The 20134-nt window shown below is 37.4% G+C and overlaps 3 protein-coding genes across 4 annotated transcripts; 2 read left to right on the plus strand and 1 right to left on the minus strand.

Annotated features, from left to right (window-relative positions):
* Nucleotides 1–1335: 1335 nt before the first annotated feature.
* LOC140985275 (uncharacterized) lies at nt 1336–4407 on the plus strand. 2 transcript variants are annotated; one of them, XM_073453072.1, is made up of 4 exons: nt 1336–2150; nt 2238–2368; nt 2448–2523; nt 2590–4407. In XM_073453072.1, exons 1-4 carry the CDS (start codon nt 1340–1342, stop codon nt 3843–3845), a joined length of 2274 nt encoding a protein of 757 aa, XP_073309173.1. In that variant the 5' UTR covers nt 1336–1339; the 3' UTR covers nt 3846–4407. The 2 variants fall into 2 exon arrangements, with proteins under 2 accessions (XP_073309173.1, XP_073309172.1); XM_073453071.1 differs by having other exon boundaries at nt 2448–4407.
* A 4611-nt stretch (nt 4408–9018) lies between these two features.
* On the plus strand, nt 9019–11327 carry LOC140983837 (uncharacterized). The gene is made up of 4 exons (XM_073450994.1): nt 9019–9108; nt 10571–10592; nt 10678–10877; nt 11025–11327. The coding sequence occupies exons 1-4, from the start codon at nt 9019–9021 to the stop codon at nt 11325–11327; spliced, it is 615 nt and encodes a 204-aa protein (XP_073307095.1).
* A 5644-nt stretch (nt 11328–16971) lies between these two features.
* Nucleotides 16972–18246, minus strand: LOC140984816 (heavy metal-associated isoprenylated plant protein 35-like). The gene is made up of 2 exons (XM_073452455.1): nt 18064–18246; nt 16972–17980 (listed from the first exon to the last, which is right to left on the minus strand). The coding sequence occupies exons 1-2, from the start codon at nt 18112–18114 to the stop codon at nt 17072–17074; spliced, it is 960 nt and encodes a 319-aa protein (XP_073308556.1). The 5' UTR covers nt 18115–18246; the 3' UTR covers nt 16972–17071.
* Between the last annotated feature and the right edge of the window lie 1888 nt (nt 18247–20134).

Below are 20134 nucleotides of genomic sequence, written 5' to 3' on the forward strand. Positions count from 1 at the left end.
GTTGAGTGTAGTGTCACGCCGTTTTGTGTCGTGAAATCGGCGATATCTCGGCCGGAACGGAATGGCTGGTGCGAATGGAACGGTTCGGCTGTTCAAAATGAATTTGGATGAGCTTATGGATGAAGAAGACTTGGACGCACAGAAGAAATTTGAAAACTAATGAGTTGGCTTGTGGGGACAAGACTAGTAAAAGTTAAAACAATNAAAAAAAAAAAGAAATTTTGTTAATTAATGTATTGTGGCCTTGTCGTATACTTAGTTAATTATGTATAATTCACTTAGTTAATCATTAGTTTTATTAAAAAGTATTTAAATTTACGTTGATAAATTATCTGTAAAATTATAGAATAAATATTTTTGGTTGATATTGTCAATTTAGAGAGTGAAAAAATGAAGTGGGTTGTGAATTTGTAAATTTAAGTATTTTGTAGAATGGCTCCAAAACCCGATATTGGTTGGGAGTTCGGTGATATGGTAGGTGATAATCGAAAGACAGTAAAATGCAAATTTTGTGAAAAAGTTGTAACCGGAGGAGTTACGAGATTAAAAGAGCATATTGCACACGTTACTGGAAATGTCGAAACATGTTATAAAGCTCCCAAGGAAATATCTTTGATGTTACGAAAACATCTCCAAGATTCGAAGGCAAAACGAAATTTATTGAAAAAGAAAAAAGAAAAAGTATTAGAATCAATACAACAAAGTATACATGGATTGGAAAGTGATAGTAGCAGTGAAGATGCTTCAGAAGATATTGAAACTCGAGAATTGCGAAAAGTCATGAAGGAAAGCCGTAAAACAAGCGTTTTTGAGGAGGAAATGCGTAACCAACACGGTCTAGGTAAACAATATATAAACAATATTATTAATTCGTGTGTACATACATTATTAATTTATTTCGCATGTCTAATCTTAAATTTTATAATTGTAGGATTTCCTGGTGCTAGTTCATCTTTTGGCCTAAATCCTGGTTTAAAAATGAGATATGCCTCGCAGCTTTAGTGTAAAAGATGGATCTCAATTACCATCAAAAGGGATTGACTCATTTATGTTTCCCTCAAAACGTAAGAGTATAAAAAATTGGTTTGCTGTTGAAAAAGTCAAAGAAGTGGGGAAAGCTGTTTCAAAATGGTTTATATACAATGCTATTCCATTCAATGCAGCAGATAGTGGACCATATTATCAATCCATGATTAATACCATTGCAGAGGCCGGAACTGGAATAAAAGGTCTCTCAAGACGCCAAATTGGTGGGGTTTATTTACAAGATGAGGTGGATGAGATAAATAATTATCTGAATACATTAAAATCTAAATGGCCCAAGTATGGGTGTACAGTTATGTGTGATGGTTGGAGCACGCGCAACAAGCATCCGATCATCAATTTTATGATTTATTGTGATCGTAATATGGTATTTCATAGTTCAGTTGATTGCTCCAACAAAACAAAGACAGCTGATTTCATTTTATCTCTATTGAATAAAGTGATTGACGAGATTGGAGAAGAAAATGTTGTGCAAGTTGTTACTGATAGTGAAGGTGCAAATAAGGCTGCAGGTGCAAAATTGATGATGGAAAGACCACATTTGTTTTGGTCTCCTTGTGCAGCACATTGTCTTGACCTCATTTTGGAAGATGTTGGTAAGATGGAAAAGGTAAAAAAGTGTATTGAAAAAGCCAAACAAATCACAAGTTTCATATACAACAGTGATAAACTTGTGAATTTGATGAAAACATTTACCAATGATCGTGAATTGTTAAGACCAGGAATAACCCGCTTTGCTACAGAATTTATTTCTATTGAAAGTCTTGTTCGGCATACTTCAGATTTGAAGAGATTGTGCACTTCTGCGGAGTGGGAAGAAATCAATAATACCAGCAGAAGAAGAAAAATAGCCGAAAAAACTGTTAATATTATCATGGATGCAAGATTTTGGAAGAGAGCTCGTGATGTTTGTGCTGCAATGGAACCACTTGTAAAAGTTTTGAAACTTGTTGATCAAGACAAAAAGCCAACAATGTCAATTATCTATGAAGCAATGGATCGGGCAAAATTGGCAATAAAAGAAAATACTAAAGATTGGCAATCATATTGGGATGTCATCGATAATCGTTGGTACAATCAATTACACCAACATTTGCATGCTGCAGGTAACAATATAACTTATTTAAAGCATATAATCAAAGTCATTTATATATTTGTCATTCTAATTTGTGATTATGTAAATGTTATTTCAGCATATTTTCTAAATCCATTACTTCAGTATTCTGGAACTTGTGTTTATACTGATGAGGTCAAACGAGGATTAAAGGTTGTAATAAAGAGACTTGAACCAGACTTAAGTGCGCAAGCTTCGGCGATGAGTGAGGTAGAATTTTTTTTCTTATTTTTCCTACTATATATTTGAAATATAAACCATAATGATTTTTTCTTATTCTTTCTTGTAGATTAAATTATTCACTGATCAGACAGGTGAATTTGGATCACCACTCGCAAAAATGGCTGTGAAAAAATCTCTCCCAGGTTTAGTATTTTTCAAAAGAATTTATAATTTACAAAATGTATATAAAATTATTTTTTTTGTATCAGCTGAATGGTGGAATGACTATGGTGACGATGCTCCACACCTTAGAAAAATTGCAATCAAAATTCTAAGCCAAACATGCTCATCTTCGGGATGCGAGAGAAATTGGAGTACATGGTCTCTTGTACACACAAAGCTTCGTAATCGTTTGGCTGTAGAGAAGCTGCACAAATTAGTTTATGTTCATTACAACATGCGGCTCAGGGTACGAAATTTGACATGTAGAAAAGAAGAAGATGACTATTACAGTCCGATAGACCTCAATCACATTTTTCATGATGATGATATCTTAAGCGAGTGGATAAGGGATAATGAACCGCCGGTGTTACAAGATGACGATTTGGCATGGCTAGATGAAGGAATTCAAGAATTACATTCCGATGAACACAACACAACTACTAACGGTCAGAGTCGTGCAAAAAAGAATAAAAATGTTCAGAAGTCAACAAAATCAAAAGAAATAAGAATTCTATCTAGAGATGATGGAGAAGATAGTGATGATTCAGATGATGGAAATGATCAACAAGGACTTGGAAAGCATCATAGATCACAAGATACAACGCATGATCAAAGTCGTCACGATGACCATCATATCCAAGGTATGACATGGGCAGAAGGTGATGAAAATTATTATGCAACACAAGATACTGATCATGGTTATCGCCCTGGGATTGAGGAACAACGTCGCTTCTTGGCAAGTTTGTCAGAATTCTCTAGTGCTAGTGATAAAGAACATTCAGCTGGATCTTCTCGACCATATATGGGTGTCGAAGAACATATAAGATGCCTCGGATTGGGGGGAAACCGGAAAATTCAAATGAGAGATAATTATGGATCGATGAGTTATAATTTGGACTCTCAACATGTTGGGTATGATCCGATTGGAAATCAATCATCTGGATATGGATATTATGGTAATTATAGTGCTAGACATGATTCTTTTGATACATCAACATCCGATACAAGTGGAATTAGACATCGTGGATTTGATTATGGATCGTCTCATTATATCGGTGATAGATACAATGAATCTGAGAGTTATTTTGATGGTGCTCGCAATAGATTTCCTAATCATTCATCATCTATAAGGAGCGGTTTTGGATGTCGTGGTCCTGAGTATGGATCTTCGAGTACGGCTGCTAGTTCTAGTGGATATCGTGGATTCGGGTATTACAGTCGACGTGACGAAACACTTTTACAGAGTCATTCATCTCATTCCAATGACCACTCATCCACCCAGTCAAATCAATATCCCTATTGACAACTTGGTGATAATTTATATCGATATCCACATGTTAGAAATCAATTTGATCAACTGGATACTCAGGGAGAAAATATTGATGATTTAGCTCCTCCCCGTCACTCCTCATGGTATTAGCTCTGGTAAGGTGTAATTTTTACGATATATTTTTTAATGTGCTAGTATTGTAAAATAATTTGTATTGAATTATTAATTTTTAATGATTTTATATATTTTAATATAATGTAATTTATATATTTCTACAAAATTGATATAGGTCGTTTTTACGTGTTTTATTGCATTAGTTTAGTGTATGTTTTCATCATTATTGTGTGTGTTTTATCCATATTATGTCATTTTAGTATTAGCATTTGCATTTGATCATAGCTCACTTCAATTCTAAAATTTGCAGGTAAAATACGCAACAAGCCTTAATTGACTATATTATTTTAGTTGAACTTTTTTGTGAAAGTTTGCTCGATCACAAATTTTACTAACATTTTGAATTATTTTTTTTGTAAGTCCGCGCCGCGACCGTTCCGTGACGAAATATTGGAACTGGAACGGTGGTAGCCGCGACGAGTCCCGCGACAGTTCCGACGAACCATGCTTGTGTCACTAGGAGTCTTTGAGCGGGAGTTTGTAGCAGCATGGGTCTTGGTTGCGTGCAGGGAGAGTTGCGAGGGTTAGGGGTTGGTCTGAGGGCTTGGGCTGGTTTGGGACGAGGCTGGGCGTGGTCCAAGGTCAGTAAGGGTCCGAGCTGGTCGCTGGTTAAGTGGCTGGAAGAGTCCTAGTGTCTCTAGGATTCTTGGGCGTGAGATGCAACCAGCGTGCAGGTTTGTGCTTATATCCAGGTGAGTTTGAACGAGCTAGGTCTTGTTCTAGGGGCTGGGCTTGGTCAGTAGGGTGCCTAGGTGGGTTGGCTAGGGTTTGGCTTGAGGTGGCTCGAGTAAATTGGAAGATGGCTCGGTGTGTTCGAGTGAGGGTCATTATTTCCTGGGTATAATAAATAATAATAATGTTATGTTTAAAATTTGGGATCAAAATAATGAGTTTTGGATTTATTCGGTATTTAATCGCCTCACGAAACGCTAATTAAAGAATTAATTGGAAAGCCTAGTTTTAACTTTATAAAATTATGAAAAATTATATTTAAGCTTTAATAATTATTTAAGGTAAGCCAATGTCATTAAAAGTGAGAAAAAGATAAATTCAAGAATTTTTACGTTCAGAGGCAAAACAATAATTTTACACTTAGGAAAATAGGTAAACGCTTGGCAGCGTCCCAAAAGATCATAACGCATGTTAAATGATATTTTATGATTTAAAATGATGATTTTGATGATAATATGTTATTTTACGATTTATGGTAAAGTTGTGTAATTTATACTGTTTAAAATTACTATTTTTAGAAAGTTATGTTATTTTATGATTTTTAAAGAAAAAGAAAAATATTTTGAGGGATGTGAATTGACTGTGACATATGATATATGCTTTGTGGGGAGTCTGTTTATGTGAGGACGGTGAACTTACAATTTTGTGGGGATGACGTGCAGGCCAAAGCCCCAGAGGTAACCCATATTCAGGTCAAGACCCCAAAGGGACCCCGTTTACGGGCCAAGGCCCCAGAGGGATCCCGTCTATGGGAAAAGGTCTCAGAGGGATCCCGAAGATCGTATTTCCTCGGTGGATCCTAGTGCACACCCCCATGGGCCATGTGGAGCCGAAAACTGATCAGTCGATCAAAGGATAAATGCTAGTCACTTTCTATGATCAAACTTCACCCAAAATGATACATGATTGAAAGATTTACGATTTTAAGCTTAAAGCTTATTTTAAATGATTTATTTATTGTTAAAGTTATTTTAAAATGATTTTACGATTTATGATTTAATTATGTTAAAATGATTTTAAATTGTTTATTTATGTTCGAAAGTTTTTTTAAATAAAAATATGATTTTAATGCATGTGATTGTATAAATATTATTTGCTATACATGTTTAGAACGTGCTGAGTCTTTAGAATCACTAAGTTTGTATGATGCAGGATTTGATGATTTATGAGAGGTGCTGACGATTGAGTGGATCGAGTGCAGCAGTACACACCCGAGGGCCTTTAAGTTTCCGCACTAGCTAAATAGATTTATGATTTAAGGATTTATGTTAAGGATTTTTATTAGATATATTTTTATGCTTTATTTTTATTGTTAGTTGATCTTTGTGAAGGTTAATTTAGGAAGTTTTGCTTAGTTGATGATTTAGGACTTCATGTTATGCACTTGAGATTTCATATGCTAAATTATTATGATTGTTGATTATGTTAAGTTATTTTATTTAGTTAGTATTTTCGAGTTTATGATTTATGATTAATAAAAAAAATCGAGGTCGTTTCAATAATTCATGGATCAACACATTGCATAGACATATGAGGTTGAATACATGTTGATAGTCATAGTACATTAGGTCGACAACTAGAGGATTCCACAATTCATTAATGCGATTGCAATTGTTAAATAACACAATGACACTTGGGTATTGTATTTTATTAATTAGATTAATATAGCTCGACATAGTATATTGATAGACTAGAAAATTCCGTCAGAAGCCTAACTTAATAATTTAAATTCAATCATTAGAAAAGATTCAAGATAGGTGAACCAAGATCCTAAGAATTGTTTGTTTATTCATTTTATTTAGTTAATTATTTTATTTGACCTTCAATTTAATTTATTAATTAATCCAATTTTCGGTTTATTTAACTAAAGAATTTTGTTTAAGTTAAATTTGTCTAGTCAATCTTTATGGGAACGATACTCGTACTTCGTAGACTATATTATAACTTGACTTGTGCATTTGAGATTCATTTGAGCATAAAAATTTTTTTATTTTTATTTGGAATTTACTTCGCAAAAAAGCTCGATCAAGTTTTTGGAGGAAGAGAGGAAGAGAACTTAACTGAAGAATAATAACTTAATAAGCATTTTTCTTCTTTACTCTTTTCTTTAGTTGGGATTAAGGTGATCCTATCCCCAAACATTTATGTTGTGAATATTTTTTGAGATTGAATTTGGTTTAATTGATTGTTTTGCAACTTGGGAGTATGATGATCTTTGAATGGATTTTATGTGTTATAATTGAAATCGATAGGATATTTATAACATGATATGATAAATTAATTCATGGATCTAAAACTTGTATAGACATATGAGCTGACACATGTTGATAACCATAGTTTAATAGGTCGAAAACTATAGGATTCAACAGTTCGTTAATGCGATTGAAATTGTCAAATAACATAAAGACACTTGGTTATTACATTTTCTTAATTAGATTAATATAGCTCGAAAAAGTATATTAATATACTAGGGAATTGCTTCAATATGTTGTCGTTTGTTTTTCATGGTCGAAGAATAGCATCAAACCGCCTCATATCCCTCATCAGGATCCTCTAACGCAGGCATCTCATCATCATCAACCTCGTCATCACCCTCAGTTTGAGACTCATACTCACCATAACCATTCAAAGTTATTACCCTTTTATTTGGACATTGGCTAGCAATATGACCAATCCCTTGACACCTAAAACATTCAATATCCATGGAACGATTAAGTGGAGCTTCAGATTTACCTTGTACTCCCTGTTTAGGCGTCTCTTGCTTGGTCTCAGTCTTGGATTTGTTCATCACCTTACTCTCTTCACGTCTCACCACATTTGGTCGCCAAGAAGATGATGAACTCCCAGTTTGATTGGTGCGGCCAACCCCTCGTCTCTTGAGTTGTTGTTCTACCTTTATGGCCATTTGCATCATCTCGTCTAGATCCAAATAGTGCCTAAGCTCCACTTGGTTTTGAATCTCCCAGTTCAAACCACAAAGAAAACGGGCCATCGTCTCCTCACTGTCGTCCTCTATATTTGCCCTAATCATGACTACTTCCAACTCTTTATAATAGTCCTCGACACTCTTTACTCCTTGTCTCAAAGTTTATAGCCTCTTAAAGATCTCTCTATAATAATGACTGGGCACAAACCTCTTCCTCATGACCCTCTTCATCTCATCCAAAGTTTCAATAGGTCTCTTATTATATCTCCTCCTAGTGGTCACTAGTTGATCCCACCAAATGAGAGCGTAGTCTAGAAATTCAACCACCGCCAACCTAACCTTTTTTGTTCGGAGTACGGTGACATTCAAACACAAACTCTACCCTCTTTTCCCACTCTAAATATCCCTCAGGGTCGAATTTCCCATGAAACGATGGAATCTTCATCTTAATACTACCCATGTTACCATCTTCCCTATTCTCATCATCGTATCTACCCCGTACAACTTCTCTTCTTCCTCTAAAAAAACCCTCTACCTTGTCCGTTTCTACCCCAATTCTCGTTTTGGCTCTCCTTGTCTTCTCCCAAATCATATTCCTCCTCGTCTTCTCCTCTAGCCAAATCTTTAGGCTTGTACTTACTCCCACTAGCACTAACTTCAAGCTTGTCCAACCGCTCATGTAATGGTTTGACCCGGTTTGATGTGTTTTCTGACACCACCGACCCGTTTGTTGCTGAGGGTTGGATCAGGTCCCTCGAGCTACACTTTTGATATCTGAACATGGCGGACACTGACAGGGTCCAATGTGCCACCTATATGTTGCGAGACGATGTGGCTCTATGGTGGGAAGAAGCAGAGCATGGGGTTAATCTAGCTACCCTCACTTGGAAGCAGTTCAAGGACATGTTCTATGGCAAGTATTTCACTGCAGACATCAAGGGACATCTGACTAGGGAGTTTATGAGTCTTCGACAGGGAGACACGTCTGTTGCTGAGTTCATCAGAAGTTTGATAGGGGTTGCCACTTCGTGCCCCTCATTGCAAGAGATGCCGCTGAGAAACTCAGACCCACTATTCGCAGGGACGTGATGTTGATAAGGCCGGAGATTATGAAGATGATACTGCTTGTGCCTACCAAGCTGAGCAATCTTTGAGGGATATCGACTTTGAGTTGCAGCGCAAGAGACAGCAGACTTAGCAGAGTTCTCAGCCCAATAAGAAGCACTTTTCAAAACCTCCTAGAGCTCTGGGGCAGCAGAGGCCCCAAGGTCAATTCAAGAAGCCGAGGTAGCAGAAGCCACCGCAGAATTCAGGTGCCTCAAAACCTGAGGAGAGGCAACCATGCAAGCAATGCAACTGTCTCCACTACGGCAAATGCATGTGGGGGAACGTTCAAGTGCTTCATCTGCAAGGAAGAGAGCCATAAAGCTGAAGATTGCTCGAGGAATAAAGGACCTAGTACAGGTAGAGCATATGTGATGCACGCTGACGAGGCTGAGACGGAGCCATACACGATGTTGGAAACTGAATTTCGGTGGTTTGAAAAATTGAGCTTAAACTATTGAATAACTGATCAAGATAACTGATTTAAAAATACACAAACTATTGGTTGCCAAACTGAAGATTATTGCGCAGAAAATCAACGACAACTGAACTAAGCGAACTGAAGAGTGTAGGCAACTGATTGATCAGTTAGACTACAATCAGTTGAGAGCAATCAGTTTATCCAATAAGATTTTTCACAACTGATAAAACAGCTGAACACGTCATCAGTTAAGGATGTAACTATCAACCGACAGATTGTACAAAAGCAAGACTGCAACTTTTAGTGGGAACGCCGCATTTCAGCAATGCAAAAGTGTACTACTATCAGAAGAATGTTGACATGAAAATCAACGGATATAAAATTTCAAATCGTATTCATTGTTACCGTTGGAAGCAAAGACTATAAATAGTCGAGGAGTTCAGCTGAGAAAAGAACTTTTGCGCATATTCATTCTGAGTTAATTTTGAATTCAAACTTTCAAAGATCAGTTACAAAAAGCTCACACTTATCTGTAATATTCATAACTTTCAGGCTATCTTTCGAGCATAAGTATTAGCACACCTATTTGTTGTATTTGATCTTTTGAGATAAGTTGTGCTAAGAAAGGAATATCAGTTTTTTACTGATAAATTTGTAAAGATACTAAAAGTTTCAGTTTGACATTGTTAAGTCCAAAACTGAAGTAGGTCTGTACAATTGTTTGTATTTGATCAAAGTATTTTAGTGAATATCATATCTTTTGGATATAAGGGGTGGCGTAGGAGTGATTGAAATCTCCGAACATCCATAAATATTGTGTATCTTTATTTCAGTTATATTCTATCTGTCATTCAGTTTATTTCCGCACTTTCACCAGTTAAGTGATTGACATTGACAAACAAGATTCTCGATATCAGTTTATCACTAAACTGACTCATCAATAGAAAAGGAGTAAAATTGTCTAGTGTTTATTCAATCCCCTTTCTAAACACTACATCACCTCCCAAGCGATCCTATCACACGACCTTGATTACTGATAACCTTTTTACTTAACATTTTTATATTGCTTGACTGCATGAAATGTTAACTTGGTTAGTAGAGCTACTTTGGGGATAAAGAACTTAGAAGAAACTAGGTTGTCTGATCTAATTAGATGAATGTAAAGGACTCCATTGTACTTTGAAAATATTTGGGCACGGAATGTAAACTTTAAAATGTATAGGATTGAATGGGATCAACATAAATTTATGAAATGGCTATTGCACCAAAAACTGAAAATATTATAGACCTATTTGCTAATTAGCGAAACTTTGAGGGCCAAATGATAAATTCGAGAAAAAGCAAGGACTGAATTGTGATTTTTAAAAAAAAATTCATGGTGGGAAAATTGGGTAATTTCAGGACTATTCAAGGATCATTCGAGGTAATTTTTGAGAATTATGGGTTATTAATGATAGAATTTCATGAATTTGTTAGGCTTGAATGGTTTGATGGTGTATTTGTCGCAGAACGGATATTTATCTCAGGTGTAGCTACCTATACACTGCTAGATTCAAGAGCTACAAACTCATTCATATCCGAGACATTTGTCAAGCGGCTAAAAATTATACATGAGGACTTGGATTTGGGCTTTAGAGTTTCTAGCCCTTCTGGTATGGTTACTACGAAAATAGTGAAGAATCTGGAGCTTCATTTACAGAAAAATGCGGTACAAGCAGATCTGATCGTAATCCCGATGCCTGAGTTTGACATAATTCTTGGCATGGACTGACTATGCTCGAATGGTGCTTCGATAGATTTCTGGCAGAGGTCAGTGTCTGTTTGATCACCCAGCAGGAAATCGTTTGTTTTTTAGGCAGCAAGGAACAAGAAGATTCCGCACATTATTTCATGTATCTGTGCAAGAAAACTTATGAAGAGAGGCTGGCAAGCTTTTCTAGTGAGCCTTATGTCAGTATCTGAGCTAGTCAATCAGAGGCTAGATGATTTCGAGGTTGTCAGAGACTTTCCTGGCCTTTTTCCTGAGGAAGTTTTTAGCATCCCAACCGATCGAGAGGTGGAGTTTTCCATCGATTCGATGTCGGGGACAGGGCCAATTTCCAAGGCACCCTATCATCTAGCACCTACGGAGATGAATGAACTTAAGGAACAGATTTAGGAGTTGTTGTACAAGGGTTTTATTAGCCCTAGTTTTTCCCCATGAGGCGCACCGGCCTTATTTTTAAAGAAGAAGGATGGTAGTATGCAACTTTGCATTGACTACAGGGAGCTAAATAGGGTCACCATCAAGAATAAGTACCCCTTGCCTAGAATCGAAGACTTGTTTGATCAGTTGCAGGGAGATTCGGTTTTCTCGAAGATAGATCTTCGTTCGGGATAACATCAATTGAAGGTGAGAGAGTCAGATGTTCACAATACGGCTTTTAGGACTTGGTACGGGCACTATGAGTTTATGGTGATACCATTCGGGTTGACTAATGCACCGACGACCTTCATGCATCTCATGATTCGTGTATTTCAGTCGTATTTGGATCAGTTCGTCATCGTCTTCATAGATGATATTTTGATCTATTCTAAGAGCAGGGAGGAGCACAATTAGAACTTAAGGAAGACTTTGCAGATATTGAAAGACATAAAACTTTTTGCCAAACTCAGCAAGTGCGAATTCTGGCTCGAGAGAGTGGCGTTTTTAGGCTACATTATTTCTAGAAACGGGGTTGAGGTAAACAACAAAGTCGAGGCAATTATAAAATGGCCAGTGCCTAAGAGTGTGACAGAGATCTACAGTTTCTTAGGTCTAGCGGTCTACTACAGAAAGTTTATTCAAGGAAAAGGTCAAGTTTATATGTGTGTGTGTGCATGAAATATGACCGAACTACTGATATATGCATGTATTGATTGATTTTTTATGGCAAACATCTCATTTTTCTTCTATGAATCTCACGTTTTTGGCATGTGATGAAGGGGCTGCAAGGACTCTATGGTTAGGTGATTTTACAGCAGGTTTGAAGGCGTTTAAGTGCTGGTATCGAAGCTGGTGCAAGCCACATAGAGAGCCGATTGGATCGTATGGTTTTTGCATGTGTTTGGGCTTGATCGGCTGAGGGAGTGGGACGACCATGTATGGGTCGAACCATGCCACGGTGCAGACCCTGGTGGGTCTGAGTCGTAATCCAAGACGGCTCAAGCACAACTGATCGAAGTCCAAGGGCAGTTCGTGAGGCTAAGATTGATGGGGTGCTCGGTTTTTGCACTCTTGGGTGAACCTTGCAAGTCCACATGCATGGGGCTATAGCTGAGGGCTAGGTTGGTCCACGAGGGTTCAGTCAAGTCCTAGGAGGGCTTGGTTTGGGTCTGGTCTCAGTGGTTCTTGGACTACAGTCGAAATTTGAGGCTTGTGCAATGCTAGGGTTTTCGGTGCATGAGTGCAAAATTTTCCAGCGAAGTTTAAGAGGTTTTTGAGGGTCTCAAGTGGCCTTGTTTAAGTTGTTTAAGGTTTGGTTAAATACTATTAAGCAACGGTTAAAGTTTGGGAAATTTTGGTTGATTTTAGGGTGGATTTGGGTTAAAACCGGGATCCCGGTTCGAGTTTTAAAATGAATTAGGAAACTTAGCTAATGGGCTTGGGTTTATGTCTAAGAAATGAATTAAATTGTGTTTTAAGGTGTTTCGGTAATTTTGGATGGATTCGGGTCGAAGTTCTAAGGTCGAGGGGTAAAATGGTCAAGTTAAGGTTTCAGGGGCAAAATGGTCACTTCGCACCTGAATTAGGTTATCGGTCCTAGTTGTGTCCTGATAACTGATAATATACGTTTAAAAATGTTTATTATGAATTAATATGGAATTTTATCTAAAATGTTAAAGAATACATTGCATGTGTAATGCCCGAAATTAAAAAAACAAATTGAAAAAAAAAGTTACTGTTCATGAGGTTACTGTTCAAGCGATGCAGCGCTAGAATAGTAGCGCCTAGGCGCTTGAGCTGCGAATTTTTGGCTCTGACGCGCTGTAAAGTGGCGATGATGCTCTACAGACGCGAAAAATCAATATGAATGAAACACCCCATATTCGACGACTGTCCCTACTGTACCAAGACGGGTCTTTCCGGCATGCTTATGTCTTCACTTACACGCACCCTAGGAAACTTCCCAAAGGGTCACCAATCTCAGAATTTCCCCAAGTCAAGTACGCTTAATTTTGGAGTTCTTATGTGATGAGCTACCGAAAAGAAGATGCACCTTCTTGATATGAGTAGTACATATCAAATATTTTAAGCCCTTCTCAACTGTACAGTCTCGTACCTGAACAGTTTCAGAACCCTTCTCCTTCCGGTGTAAGATCGGTTCATTCATGTTTCGTCTACCTAGAAGCCTGCCAGGGGCCGTTCATTGTTCGTTCAACTTCATGGCACCGGCGATCACCCCCATCCTCTTCAGCCCCGGGCCTCACATGCCCACTAGCTTCTGTTTGTTTCGTCACCGAACTACACTGTACTAGGAGAAGTTGGCTCTGATACCAACTGAAACGCCCCAGATTCGACGACTGTCACCACTGTATCAAGACGGGTCTTTCCAGCGTGCTTATATCTTCACTCACACGCACCCTAGGAAACTTTCCAGGAGGTCACCCATCCCAAAATTGCCCCAAGTCAAGCATGCTCAACTTTGGAGTTCTTATGTGATGAGCTACCGAAAAGAAGATGTACCTTCTTGATATGAGTATTACATATCAAATCTTTTAAGCCCTCCTCAACTGCAAAGTCCCATACCTAAACAGTTTTGGAATCGCTCTCTTTCCGGTGTAAGATCGGTTCATTCATGTTCCCTCCACCTAGAAGCCTGTCAGGAGCCGCTCATTGTCCGTACAACCTCATGGCACCGACGATCACTCCCCTCCCTCTTCGGCCCCGGGCCTCACAATGTAAGCCCACCTTCACATCCACCAATCATTCTCCTCCTCATTCATGCAAACCTTCATAGATCTTCTCTACATTTTCGAACTCCTTCCTCATTTTATGGGTGATTCACTCAAGAAAAATATGAAATGAATGTAGATTTGTGATCCTCTCATCACGAGTTTCAAGATGATGTAAGTATTTTCAATTTTTATTCAAATTAGGAAATGGGTTGAAATTTAGAATTTATACTTGGGTTGATATTTGAGATATTAAGATGTTGAAAATGTTGTATTTGAGTTGGTTTCAATTTAAATGGGATATGAAAATGGTTTCTTGTTTATGTGCAAAGAACAGTTTTTACACTTTCTGTATTTCGTGTATATGGGACAATTGTGTTTGGATTTTGGAGTTATGGTCTTCATCAAACTTGTAGATCATTGAGTTAGCTTCGATTTGGTTCTTGAATCACTCAATTCAAGGAAGAAATGAAAGCGATATGTGATTTTTACTAAACTTGGTCTGGAACTCTGAGTTAGTGCAGATTTATGTACATGCCTTGTGTTTATTCAAATTTTGGGATTTATTGGTCGGGATTCTGGATTTGATTCCCAATGAAAATTATAGAACATTGTCATTTCTTTGAAATGATACCAAATTGGCTTGATTACATTGGATATTGAGGAAGTTATGCTCAAAATACTAAAATGTGCCAGAATGTATTAACGCAGAATTCTTGAGAATTATGTTGTATGCTTCATATTATGAAAGACTGGGTAAATGACTTTATTTGACAAAACTCTGTGAAAAATAATTGTTGGGCTTCGAGTTTTCTTGCATATATATCCAATTTGCAAGTCTTGATTCGAAGAAATATTGATTTAATTATGAATTTTGTACAGAAACTGCTCTATTTTGATAAATTATCCGAGTTCTTGACTTATATTAGACTTCAAAGGTTCAAGACTTCTCAGTTATACATTTCGATATCTTTTTGGTAATATTTGAAAGGCATGTTACGATCGGTAATATATGAGGTAAAAGTATCATTTTTATTTTAAATTGAAAATTCTATGGCTCGATGAATTACTTGTGATTTGATGATGATTGTTTTCTTGAAATGAGTTTATTATGATATGGAGATGATGATATTGATTTGCATCATTACACTGCATATTGAGCCACTTGTCGATTCAGATTTGATATGACGGAGGTCGCCTTGATTTATTGACTTGTTGGACGTATGGGGCTATAGTTGAGTTGGCATAGTGTATGCGGAGGTCGCTGCTATGGCCTGAACACTCTCTATAGACGCACCATAGTCCTGAGATTGTAGAACACAGCACCCCACCCCGTGTAGAGGAGTCGGTGGATGTTGCTGGGGGATTATCTTTCCTTGGGTACTCTATGACCAGATGATTCCCTTGATCTTGAGATTTAGTGAAAGCCCACAACTTTTGATATTGCATTGCATTATATTGCATCTTTATGAATTTCATATGAACTATTTGTCATTTTAATTCTCATATGTTATTGATTGTATCATACTGGGTTTATAATAACAGGCATGTCGGCTACCTTTTGTTTTCATGTGCTTGACGATAGGTGAGGCGAGACTTGGGATGCCAGAGTCCAGCTCCGGGCGAGGAGATACAAGTTAGAATGGGATTCTCGGGTCTTAGGAGCTATTTGATGATGTTTGGATTATTTTGACTCACTAGTTATTTTGGCATGTTAAAACTTATATTTCAAACATTTGTGACCTTTAAATTATTTTGATGATGTTTATGTCGGTTTGTGAACCACAGATTATGTGTTTTACTCAATCGTTTAGTTTGTTACATTTATAATTATTAGTGTTAATGTCGGACCCGGGGCCCCAAGCATGCTTGGTTTGAACAAAATATTTTATGCTTGAATTTTTATAAATAGCGAATATGATAAAATATTTTGAAGGAAGTGATTTGATTGTGACTAATACGAATACGAAATGACATGACGACGTGTAAGGCCAAGGCTCGGTTGACGGGTGAGAATGTCGTTGATGTCCCCGTCGCCTCGTACCATGGTAATACGTAAGATTGATCAACTGACAAACAGCTGATACGAAAGTAACATTAATTATCTGAATTCAATGAAAAGGAAATGTATATGTATTTGTTGAGGGGAAATGAATATGTTTATGCTTATGAAAGATCATGAAAGTTATGTTAATTACAGTACTTTTCACTATTGCATGTTATGTATATGTATTTTGCTATTATGGTTAAGGTGTGTTGAGTCTTTAAACTCACTAGGTGTGTCTGATGCAGGTGAGCATGAGTTGGAGGAGACAGGAGGTGCAGATAACTGATCTGGTGGAGCTGGTGGAGCGCTAGAACCCAAGGACCTTGTGTTATTTCCGCAAATATGATCTTCGAGGGTTATGTTTAAACAGTATTTTTCAGACAGTTTATGATTTTCAACTTTTCGAAGGTTGACAGATTTTAGCATTGTGCTGGTTGCTTTTGTTTTTATATGGCAGACCTTTAGGTTGGTACTCATTATGCTAGACGCTTTTGTTTAGGATCGTTTCCGCCGTCATAATTCCAACAAATTCCCGTGACCAATTCTCAACGCAAGCTTATTAAGATTTCTAATGAATTTTTTTTTTAAAAAAAAAATCTAGTTTTCAATCGTGAACCTTGTTTGGGGATTGAAGAACTGTGTTAATCTAGTAGATCGTTTGAGGGGATTTACAAGAAAGACTATCTCCACTTAAAATTCAGAATAGTTTGGGTTCCGATTTTCTTTTTTTTCTTTCATTCAATTTTTTTAGTACAATAAAAATAAATATCATGCATGGGGTGTATGTATTGTGTACAATAGTGCTTGTTTGGGCTTGAAAGTGAGTCGAGACACNATTCCAACCCTCGAGTGCATATAAAAGTTTCTTGCTTTCCAAAAAGACATTACATTCTTCATTCATGGAGGAGAATCTATACCTATGATCTTTTCTACAATTCCGATCACATTATTTGACATGCATTAGGATTCTCGTCACTCAAAATTTCGAATGAATCCAACGGCGTAAACTGAACCTCTTGATGCGCATGAGACGCGTACGTGTACGGTGACGATTGTGTGTAATAAGCTGGAGCACCACTTGCGGTAGGATATGCCGTATTATAACACACCACATATGCTTGCTGAGGAGGAAAGTGAATCACATTCTGTGACGGACGGTTGAGGTTAACGGGATCAAGACTTTGAATGGGTCCCGTCTTTGGAATCTCTGATCCAGTGCCTCCTGGTGCACTGTTGCTCGGTGGACCTGCATTTCCGCTGCTCTTCTTTCTCTTCTTTTTCTTCTTCTTACCACCACCTGGGCCTCCTCTGCTGCCTCCGTGATCTACAGCGCTAGGAGGACCGCCGCCGGTAGCATTTCCAGGCGCCCTGTTATCCACAATAACAGTGTCAACTCCTGCAAACCTAACAGTTGCTGCACCACCGTTGCTTCCATTAAATCTTGGAGAGGTGACCTTCACTTGAATATTGCCATTATTACCGTCAGTGGTGGTCTCCTCTTCATCTTCACTATTTTCATTGCTTTTCGGATCGTTTCCAGGTTTCTTTTCATTGCCTTCTGCCGGTTTTTCGGGCCATATCTCCGCAGGCCTACCGATTTTTATCAGTTTCTTGACAAGGATTTGTGGATCAATGTTTCCAATAACAGTAACCTTTTGCTGCTGGGAGTCGATAGATNAAAAAAAAAAAAAAAAAAAAAAAAAAAAAAAAAAAAAAAGCTTAAAGATTACCATATAATTTACTCGAATCCAGAGTATGCACTCGATCAACATACCTTCAATGCTTTGCAGAACTTTCTTAACTTTTCTTTTGCAGCCTTGGCAGTGGATTGAAACTTTGAGAACCCAAGTCTGAAAATCAAAAAATAAAAGCCATAACAAGCAAGAATGTTCAGGAAGCGAAAGATATTGCGCAAATAATGTTAATGTTATACCTGGTATTGAAGGGGAAGTGGTTGTGAAGGAGGTTCTTCTGAGGCCGCCATGATTCGGCAGAGGAGTTTTGGAATTTGACGCAATGGTGGATGAGAATTTTGAAAGAGTAAATATTCTTTGTGCCAATGGGGTTCTCGACTCCATTACTACATTTTGAACATTTTCTCAAGTCTAAGATGTAGCGGAAGTTTAAATTTTTTATCCTTGCGTATTTAACGATGTACATCAAATCAGTTCAAGATTAACGGAGTTGGTCGTTTTTATAAATCCCTACGAATGTATCTTCCTTCTTCTTCAATCGTCAAAAAAAGTTCACGATTAGAGATTGGATTTTTTGTACAAATTGCATCAGATATCCAAACAAAATTTGTGTCGAGATTAAATCACCTGAATTTTAGAAATACAACGACAATGCGGCAGTGGAAGTGGCCGAAATTTTTCTTATGAAAAATTGATGTGAACAAAAGTTGCTTTTATAAGGAGAGAGTCATAAAATTTTGGTGCAAAAATTGTCTTATTTCATATAACTCTTAATGGAATATTTATAAATTTTGATTTCTGATCAAATTAGAAATCCTGCTTCGATCAGGACATTGTTATTCCATTGTTCAAAATCTCGTTCATATAATGAAAATTGAAAATTTTGAAAATCAAAATTTCTACTACCAATCCATTTTTGACAGCTACCAGTTTTATGAACTCATTCACTAAAATAGACAGTTCCACTCTCTTAACTTAATTTGCGATTAAGTTAATTTCCACAACTTCCATTACAAGGAACCCACTTATAAACTTTTTTTTATAAACAATATGTTTGATCTCCATCAAACTACAGTCGTCAAATTCAACACCTTGAATTTGACTATCTCAACGAGAACGAAAAATCTAATACATGTGTGACCCTCAATGATTCAGGGATATAGCTAGCAATGGGTTCATAACTACATTATGATTCAGAATAACGTTTAATATTTTCATGGCTTACCCTAGTTAGCCTCATTTTTTATCAACTCTTTGGTCAAGAATATCAGAACTCAAGTTTTATCTCACTCATCGGATAATGGTAAAGCATTTGGTGTTATCGCTCCATGATCCCTTAGTTATCACTGATAGTGCTTGCAAAAACCTTAAGTCACGGTTAGCTTACAATACAGTCCCTTAAACTCATATATCCTGATCGAATCTGCAATCATTGTTATATTGAGAGTTACAAATTAATTCGATAATGATGTGATGTATTTTCGAGTAATAGCAATGACATGATATGTGCAATTAGAAAAACACATTTCCCTAAAGCATATGTCTTGCTTTGGGCAGAGACTCTTTGTACTATTAACTTATCATATCGCATATGATATCTTCACCCGTAGGCAAATGGTGAATACCCGACTACAATGTATTTACTCCTACGTATTTCAAAACTACACCAATTTCACCATGTGATGACCCTCAATAGAATCGATAAACGAGTCTGAAACATCCCCTCTTTTTTAAATTTAAAGTATAATAAGTACTACTAAGCCATACGGTATGGATTGACTTTTTCTAATAAATACTACTAAGCCATACTACTAGCCTAGATAAGGTTCGAGTCAGAGAATGGGCTCGGTTGAAGATGCTACTGGCATCTTGCATTCTTGGTTTCATGATAGGAAAGGGCTAAATCGCGCTTACATCTGGTTCGCAAATTCTGTTGGAAGATGGCCATGGAAACCATTGATTAATCGCCCATTCATTCTACCGAAACACAAAGTTACTCTCTGGCTTATGGCACATTCAAAGCTCCTCACTAGAGATCGACTGTCCTTCGCTACAGATAAGTCATGTGTTCTTTGCAATTCCCATCTCGAGTCCATTAATCGCCTGTTCTTTATATGTTCTTTATCGACGACAATTTGGATAGAAGTGAGAGAATGGTTGGGTATGCGCAAAATTATGGGATCACCTACGGCAATTCTGAGAGCTTTCCGAACCTACTACAGAGGTAATTCGATGCTATCGAGGATGAGGATTACGACCCTTGCTTCTACGATTTACTGCATATGGAATGCAGGAAACAAGAAGATATTC

The sequence above is a fragment of the Primulina huaijiensis genome, chromosome 9, assembly GCF_012295235.1.
Source record: "Primulina huaijiensis isolate GDHJ02 chromosome 9, ASM1229523v2, whole genome shotgun sequence".
Taxonomy (NCBI): domain Eukaryota; kingdom Viridiplantae; phylum Streptophyta; class Magnoliopsida; order Lamiales; family Gesneriaceae; genus Primulina; species Primulina huaijiensis.

What these genes read in the sequence shown, in the direction of transcription:
- LOC140985275 (XM_073453071.1), top strand. Translation starts at nt 1,340, where the DNA reads ATGTGTGATGGTTGGAGCACGCGCAACAAGCATCCGATCATCAATTTT. An exon ending in CCAACATTTGCATGCTGCAG is followed by an intron (nt 2,151 to 2,237) that starts GTAACAATATAA and finishes ATGTTATTTCAG; the next exon opens with CATATTTTCTAAATCCATTA. An exon ending in AAGCTTCGGCGATGAGTGAG is followed by an intron (nt 2,369 to 2,447) that starts GTAGAATTTTTT and finishes TCTTTCTTGTAG; the next exon opens with ATTAAATTATTCACTGATCA.
- LOC140983837 (XM_073450994.1), top strand. Translation starts at nt 9,019, where the DNA reads ATGCATGTGGGGGAACGTTCAAGTGCTTCATCTGCAAGGAAGAGAGCC. An exon ending in CTATTCAAGGATCATTCGAG is followed by an intron (nt 10,593 to 10,677) that starts GTAATTTTTGAG and finishes TATTTGTCGCAG; the next exon opens with AACGGATATTTATCTCAGGT. An exon ending in TTCATTTACAGAAAAATGCG is followed by an intron (nt 10,878 to 11,024) that starts GTACAAGCAGAT and finishes TTTGTTTTTTAG; the next exon opens with GCAGCAAGGAACAAGAAGAT.